General features: G+C 41.6%; 1 protein-coding gene across 1 annotated transcript in view; it reads right to left on the minus strand.

Moving 5' to 3' along the window:
• KALRN (kalirin, RhoGEF kinase) overlaps nucleotides 1–8,040 on the minus strand; it is a 368,140-nt gene that overhangs the window by 39,501 nt on the left and 320,599 nt on the right. The window contains exons 39-45 of the mRNA XM_009327171.1: nucleotides 7,788–7,854; nucleotides 6,389–6,492; nucleotides 3,857–3,926; nucleotides 3,189–3,275; nucleotides 2,307–2,399; nucleotides 1,099–1,149; nucleotides 679–756 (exon numbers count right to left, since the gene is read on the minus strand). Coding sequence (XP_009325446.1) covers nucleotides 679–756; nucleotides 1,099–1,149; nucleotides 2,307–2,399; nucleotides 3,189–3,275; nucleotides 3,857–3,926; nucleotides 6,389–6,492; nucleotides 7,788–7,854 — 550 coding nt within the window. The remainder of the gene's footprint in view (nucleotides 1–678; nucleotides 757–1,098; nucleotides 1,150–2,306; nucleotides 2,400–3,188; nucleotides 3,276–3,856; nucleotides 3,927–6,388; nucleotides 6,493–7,787; nucleotides 7,855–8,040) is intronic.

Raw genomic sequence — 8,040 nt, forward strand, 5'->3', positions numbered from 1 at the left:
CCGTGGAGAGAGGAGCCCACACTGGAGCAGGTTTGCTGGCAGGACTTGTGACCCCATGGGGGACCCACGCTGGAGCAGACTGTTCCTGAAGGACTGCAGCCCGTGGAAGGGACCCACGCTGCAGCAGTTCGTGAAGAACTGTAGCCCGTGGGAAGGACTTACGTTGGAGCAGTTCATGGAGAACTGTCTCCCGTGGGAGGGACCCCACACTGGAGCGGGGGAAGAGTGTGAGGATTCCTCCCCCCTGAGGAGGAAGGAGCATCAGAAACAACGTGTTGTGAACTGACCACAGCCCCCATTCCCTGTCCCCCCCGTGCTGCTGGCAGGGAGGAGGCAGAGAAAATCAGGAGTGAAGTTAAGCCCAGGAAGAAGGGAAGGGTAGGGGGAAGGTGTGGGGTTTTTTTTAAGATGTGGTTTTATTTCTCATTATCCTACTCTGATTTGATTGGTAGTAAATTAAACTAATTTCCCCATGTTGAGTGTTTTGCCTGTGATGGTAATTGCTGAGTCATCTCCCTGTCCTTATCTCGACCCACGAGCTTTTCGTTATATTTTCTCTCCCCTGTCTAGCTGAGGAGAGGAGCGACAGAGCGGCTTTGGTGGGCACCTGGTGTCCAGCCAGGGTCAACCCACCGCACCTTGCCTGGGGGTTATCATAAGCAGAATGCAAATGCATACCTCAAAGCCTTGGAGGCGACCCAGGTTCATCATATCATTGCAACGTTTCGGTACAAGGCACATTAATTCAACTGCTTTCTGTTAAGGAAAAAGGATGTGGTGTTGTTACAAAAGAATCAGAGGGTTCCTAAAAGCAAAGTGTCAAATAATGAACTTCAATTGTGTGATCGCTGCTAGCAGTTGTTCATGGTGAGGCTCTCAAGCACTGAAGATGTACGGTAATGTCTAAAAGAGGACGGTGCACCTACAATGCAGGACTGCGCCTTCATCTTTTACTTCTGACTTAAGCTAAGAGAAATACCACATTTAGAATACCAGCAGGATCTTCAGCTATTGTCAAAGGAATACTGGGGGTTTTGTTCCTCCATATAAAGTTCCATTAGATAACATAGCACTATTGTCCAGGACATGAAAACGTACCTCTATATCGGAGCACTCCAGACCAGCTTTTTCACTGTACCTCAGGAAGTCCTGGAGAAAGCAGAAAGGTTTGCATTAAGCCACTTCAGAAAGAGAAAACAAAAGATGCCAGTTTGAAAAAGAAAAAGCATATCCAGCATGTGATTTTTTGAGAAGGAACTTGCTAGTATTAATAAATTCATTTTCAGAGGTTGCTGAACGTTATAACCACTTTATAGATATGGAAAAGGGTCGTGGACGGTTGCTGAAAACATCACAGAAAAAAGACAAAGCTGGGATTAGCCCTTGGGAATGCTTACTTTGTCCCTGTCTTAAGCCACAAGACCACACACACTTGAAGATTTTTCTTTTCCTTTTGACATTTCAGGGAACACGCTGCTGTCTCTTTGCTAGCGTGCAGTTACCAAACTGTGGGCTGATGGCAGCCTGCTTGAGACTAGTTCAAAAAAGAGGAGAAACCAGCTCAGATCGCCAGTACTGCTGGAGACTACAGGGTAGGGTTCAGACATGCCTAATTTTAGATATTAGCTTGAGACCCCTAGGGATGAATTTTCAGAATTGCTGAGTAATTTGCATTGTGGATGAAGTCAGCAGAAGCCAGAGTGGTCAGACTCCTTGGGGAAAAAATTGCAGTGGGCTCCCCAAATTTTAAGACATCAGAATATTCTGGAAATAAGCTTCTTATGCTAATTTGAAGAGAGATATTCAGAAATGGAGGCTATAGCTTTTATTAGAAGCATGCCATTCAGCACCAAAGAGGCTTTATTAACACACTTCATAGAATCATAGAATGGTTTGGGTTGGAAGGGACCTTAAAGATCATCTAGTTCCAACCCTGCTGCCATGGGCAGGGACAGTTGTGCGTCTTCATTGTAATTTTAAAAAACTGAATGAAAGTTTGCTCTGAAACTTCAGAGGAAGAAAATTCCTATTTAAAGTTTACTCTCCTATAAAAAAATTCCAGTAGAAAATAAAAAAAAAAATCTTTGTATTATCCTAAATTGAAAACCGCTCCCACAGAAGTGGCCGTCCTGCTCTCTGAACATTTTCCACGTGACTCTGTCATTGTATGCCCATGTTTAAGCAGACTCATTTCCTCTTAATTTGATGAAGTTATTCCTCAGTTAAAACTAAGGCTGATTTAAAATAACAGCATCTAACGCAAGATGCAGACTATAGTTCAGTCCAAACTGTATCTTTCCACTCACCTTGAGAAGAAGCTGATATTTAGTTATTCTTTGAATGGGTTTGATCAGAAAGTCACTGATGGTTAGCCGTTGGCTTATTTCCTGTTGAAGCTCCTAAAAATTGAGGATTAAAAACAATTGCAAACAATCACAGAGTAAGACAGAGAACATGATAAAATGTCCCAGCAGAGACTTATTTCCACAGAAAGTTCGTCTGTTCTTAATCTTTTGTTTGCAAGAGGGAATTTTAGAGGATTTAAAAATCTGGCATATCCTATTTAGGCAAGGACTGGGTAAAAGTCATGACCGAGCTGGAAGGCGTTGGAAAGCACAGGATCCCTTCCCCCTTTGAGCTGACCGAGCAGGGCTGCAAGGTCTGGAGACTACTCTTTCCACTGCAGCAGGGATTAGCTCACAAACAAGTCCCGCAGAGCATGCCTCATGCCCTTGGGTGGAATGAAACATCTCTCCCTTGTTAAAAAAGCTTCTTTCACATTAACATCTAAATGTGCCTAATCCTAAAGATTTCTTGAAACAGACAAACTTATTGGGAATTTATAAGAGGCACCACCCAGCTCCAATGACTTTTACCTCCTCCCCTGTTTGTAGACTACGGATTAAAAAGTCTTATTTTATTTTGGACAGAAATCAATGCAGTTGTGGCAACTCTGAGGGCCACAGACAGTTAGTACTGGTTTAAATATTTATTAGAAATTAACAACATGAGAATTTGAAATAAGTGAAATAATAACATTTCTTCCCCATAGCAGAGACTTCAGCAGCACGTGCAGTATCAAAATCTTCTAGAGTTTGTTTTAGATAAACCCCACAGGTCACAGAATAGTCTACTTGACTAGGACTCACAGCTGTAAGTAGCAGTAATGTATAATAAGCAATGCTTACCTCGAAGTATGCCTCATACTCAGCTACTATATATTCAGATCGTGGCTTGTTTTGGCAATATACCACGTACATGTGTAATCGCCGCTCCTGTGAAAGCAAGAGGCACAGCAGCCTGGTGAGATATTGGCTACCATTCTGTTCTGCTATTAAAAGCTGACAGAAAGTTGCTAAGATGTTCCGTGTGGTCTTCCTTATTTTTTGTTTAATCAAAGATTTAGTTTGCTGAAGTAGGAAAGTAAATTGACAACTGGTTCTGTTCTCCACTTCTGCACCTTAAGCAAGGGGAGGTTTCCATGAGGGTAGCCAGTTAGAGATGTCATCCCCACACTGGTAGGTCTGAAATTTGCTATAGAGTTGTGCTCTGGCTAATATCACATGAAGGTGTCAATCGCAGCAGTTGGCAAGTACTTGCCATAATTATATTGTGGCAGATGTCCTTGGCCACATCAATTTTGCCCCAAACTAAGAAGTCTGCAAGAAGGCAATGATTAATGCTTTAGTTCAATCCAGCTGCTCACTGAAGATGCATAACTATAGGGCTACTTTATGTTTAAATTAAGTTTAGACACGTAAAAGTATCAAGTTGACACAAACAGATGTTTTTGGAAAAAAGTCATCACACCCTAAAAGACAATTGTACTAGAGACAGGTAACAAAATAAAACTTACATGCTTAATAAAAAGCTGTGCTAAACGGTCAGGTTCTTGAAGACATTTTTCCAGTTCAGCCAGGAAAAAGCTGAAAGAAAGGATATCAACATTTCAGAATACTTTTTTAGGTCATCCCAGCAGCAAACTAGTTGTCCTTCAGATATATCGATGCAATTTTAGCTATAGTATTCAAAAATAAATGAAAAGGTAAGCTTGGCTTCAGCCCTTAATGGTGGGATTTCTAACACATTAGATGAGAGCTGTGAAATATGGAGGTCTTGTCTTGCAAATGATCTGCTCTTCTTTACTATTACAGTGGTTTCAATTTTTAAAAAGTGCCAATTGCTATGTAATTGCAAGAGTTGCTTTCCTTCACTGAGAACTCCCAAAGTAAAACTTTTCCATATACCAAAATGCTTGTGAAAACTCAACTGAAGCTTTACCAGGAGTTCTCAGTTGCATGAGCAGATTTAGAGTACTGGTCAACGTGAAAGAGATGCAGAAGTTTCCACTTGAATAAACAAATCAACACGTTTTTGCTGGTGGAGTTTTGGTATGTTCTGTTTTTCACTGTTTTTCAGTATATTACTGTTCGTAATATACTGTAATTCATAACAGTAATAGTAATTCACAAACACCATCTCTGTCTTGACCTGCAGCTTTGGGGAGGTCATTCGCTCTAGCTTGAATGCACTTACCAAGAATATACTGGGATGCCTAAAACTGAGGTAAAAACGGCTAAACTAAACTTTAGAAATAACTGGCAGATTTTTCTAACTGGTAGGCAAATCCTGACAATCTCCCTTTCCAGGATCTTCCTCTTTTTCACGTCAGGATTTCTGCCTCAAATGCCTCCAAGGATTTCCTACAGTAGCTGGATTTGGTGCGAGGACATGCCTGCAATGGTCTGGTCCCAAGAAATCCCAGAACCTCAAAAAGAGATGTACATTGGACAGCTGTCCCAACTATTGCTACCATCAGATACAGCTGCTTCCATAACTCAATCCTCTATAAATGCTAAATTCATCTGCATTTAAATAGACTTCTTGACCCAGATATGCAGAACTAAAAATAGGGAATCCCTCCCTATGTGTTACAGAAAACTCCTATCATCACACTTAAACAATGAATGGCACTGGTAAAAACAGTCCGTTGCTGGTATCAACTTAATATATGGTGAACCTTTTTCTGACGTTTATTTGTTTTGTGCTCACAAGGGCATCTGTTGGAACATGAGGACAGGCCCAGGCCATGAGATAAGCACCTGTGGGACACATGATGGGAAGGATACTGTATTTCCTGGGTGAGGGAAATGTCCAGAGCTGAAGGAATATCCAGCCTGGTGTCCGTTGCTCAAGTCTGCACATGCATGCTCAAATTCTAGTTAGCTGGAGCCATAGAGTATTTCTGAGTGGCAGAGTTGAAATGATGACCATGTTGTCCATAAGCAAGACATTGCTGTTCATGAAGTTACAGTGGAAATGGCCCAGGGTTTGATATAAGACTCGTGATTCCAGCAGCTTTTCAAAAGCTACTTGTATGAGTAAGGTTTTCAAGGAACAGAGTTCCTAACTCAGAGTCAAAAACATCAACTAGGCCAAAGCGTGTCAGAGCTTTCATGTGAGAAGAATCTTGAAGGTATTTGCATTTTATCACCCTACTAGCCAAATACTACTGGTATGGTCAGCCTTTGTGATCCTATCAGCCGCATGTGAAGATGTTCATGCTGCTGAGAACCACAAGACATAGGAAGGAAACCATGACTTTCCAGCATTGCTACTGCTCATCAGTGGGATGAATTGAGCCTACAGCTGTGACCCAAGAAACACAATATGGCAGCCTCAGTAGCTTTTCTGAAGATCCAGCAAGTACTCCACAAGCAGCAACTGTCTGGGAGCCATGTTGGGACTGCTTATGAGCAGTAGCTCAGGAGCTGTGGATGGACCACAGTGATATCTCCCATTGAGCCTCTTGTTGCGGCTCCCCAGCGAGGAGTGGCAGAGCTGTTGGCAGCACAGCACTGACACAGAGCAGACTCTCTTGTGTGCAACGTTTCTGTCACACTGACCAGCACTCCTGGCATGGTGTTTGAGCCAGCATAAAGCTGTATCTGTGATCAGAGACAGCATGACAAGCACTTTCCCATGAAGCCAGGCAGTGCAAAGCTATAGCTCACCAAATTTTTTTTTCACTGGGAAAAATGATTTTATGTAAGACCGATTCTTTGCATCATGCAGTTGTGCCATTTTTGGCTGGGTAGACAAAGCCCTGTATCAGGATCTAGTCTATCGTGAAACTGTGGCTAAAAGCACATGAACTGGAACATGTTCTCAGGATTCAAGGTAGCCATGATTTGTGAAGTTATTAAGCAGCACTTACAAACCAACAGAGACCATTTAAAGTGAGGCAACGTCCTTTGGAAGTTCAGCCCTGAATGACCTGCTGATGTTCAATTAAAAGCAGCTTAGACATACAGATACCATATACCCCAATCCCTTATGGATGAGCAGTTAGAAAGGTGCTTAAAAAGGAACTAAACCAAAAACTTACTCTTTGTGCCAGTCATAGATCTGGTGAATATTGCCAAATACAATCTTGTCTTTCCCTTTCATATCTTCAGAAACTCCTTTTTCTTCTATCCTTTTCATGAAGCCCTTTAGGATTAATGATCAGTGATTAGCAAAGGGTTCATTTGAAGGGGGAGCATAATTGCACTCTTTTTTTTTTTCAAAGAAGCAAAAGTTTAATGTCAGGATTTTTTACATTGAAAATGCTTAAAATACCTTTTGCACAATTTAAAACCAGAAACCCATCTAGCTACTTTAAATTGCACAGTTTGCTTAAAAGAAAACTTTAAAGGATTTATTCTGCATATCTACAATACTTATACAAACCATTATTAGATGTCATTGAAGTGACAAGTGCAATTAGAAGATAAAAGTTAAACAAAAGTAGTTTATCAAGCTCTTGGCTTCTCTGGTAAGAGGAAGAAGCCAGACTCTATACAGAGTTCTTCCATTCATCACCATGAGTATTTTGCGGGAGCACAAAGCCAAGCAGTAAGTTTAAAGAGTCACTTGAATAGGATTTCTCACACCTCCTGAGAGTTTCTTTATAAGCCTTTGGAGCACTGCAGCCCTGTCAGGTTTGCCAGTGGTGCATGATGTAAACAGAAGATAACACAAAGGTCTTCAAGTTTGGAAGCTGTTGAAAATCACTGTTAGATGGGCTGATAATTCTTGGACTAGTGAATGCCAAAAGCATTGCCGAAAGCCCACTTCAACCACATGCCTCCAGTTCTGAGTCCTTGCTGGGAAAAAAACTGGACCCTGCATGTGAGTTGGCTCTGACAGGTGATCCCTAGGGATCAGCCGGGTCTTTACAAGTTGAAGCTTAAAAAACTGTAACTGTTTTTGAAAAAAAAAAGGGTAAAAAAAAAAAAGCCCTCTATTTTCTCTCAAGTCTGTCTGCAAAACAATAATCCATGGGCCACACATTTGTACCTCAGCACAGATCCAAATCCAGCTTCTGGAAAGGTACTCAGACACAGGAATTTAGTCCAGGTGCAAACTCAAGTGAAGTATGTGTTACCACTACTCAATACGACAGCAAGAAACGCATGAAATAGGTGGTAGGAGCATAAGTTATTCTCCACCATTGCCCTCAAGGCTGCATTAGAGCAGAAAGAGTTTGTCACAAGCGGGGTAGCCAAGAAAAACCTTTGCACACTGGAGTTGAAACCTAAAATACAACATTTGTTAGATGGAAACAAAAATAGTTTCCAAAGGCATTTCTTCTTGTTTCTGTCAACATGAGAAGGGGACCATGGAAGCAGAGTGCAAAATAAAGCCGTTTATTTCTCATGCTGTATTTTTTGTTGCTGTCACTCTTCAGCATGGTGCTTTTTAGTGGAAAAACATTTTGCATAGCAGGGTTTGCTTCAGCTCACCTCCACAACAGTTCCCAAGTCTTTGACGTAGTCTTTTTCAGTCTGTACCAGCTCATTTAAGACAAACCTAAATTAAAACAGAACACACACATATTTGACCATATTCCTTGATGTTACTGTTTGTTCCTCTTACCACATATTGCCCCACCGTCATTCCAGGTCACGTAACACGACTCACTCTTCACTCACTTACAGCTCAGTGGAATGTAAGTGACAGAACGTCACATTTCAGGTCAGGGTAGTTTCAATTCTC

Source organism: Pygoscelis adeliae, unplaced genomic scaffold (genome assembly GCF_000699105.1).
Source record: "Pygoscelis adeliae isolate BGI_AS28 unplaced genomic scaffold, ASM69910v1 Scaffold227, whole genome shotgun sequence".
Lineage (NCBI taxonomy): Eukaryota > Metazoa > Chordata > Aves > Sphenisciformes > Spheniscidae > Pygoscelis > Pygoscelis adeliae.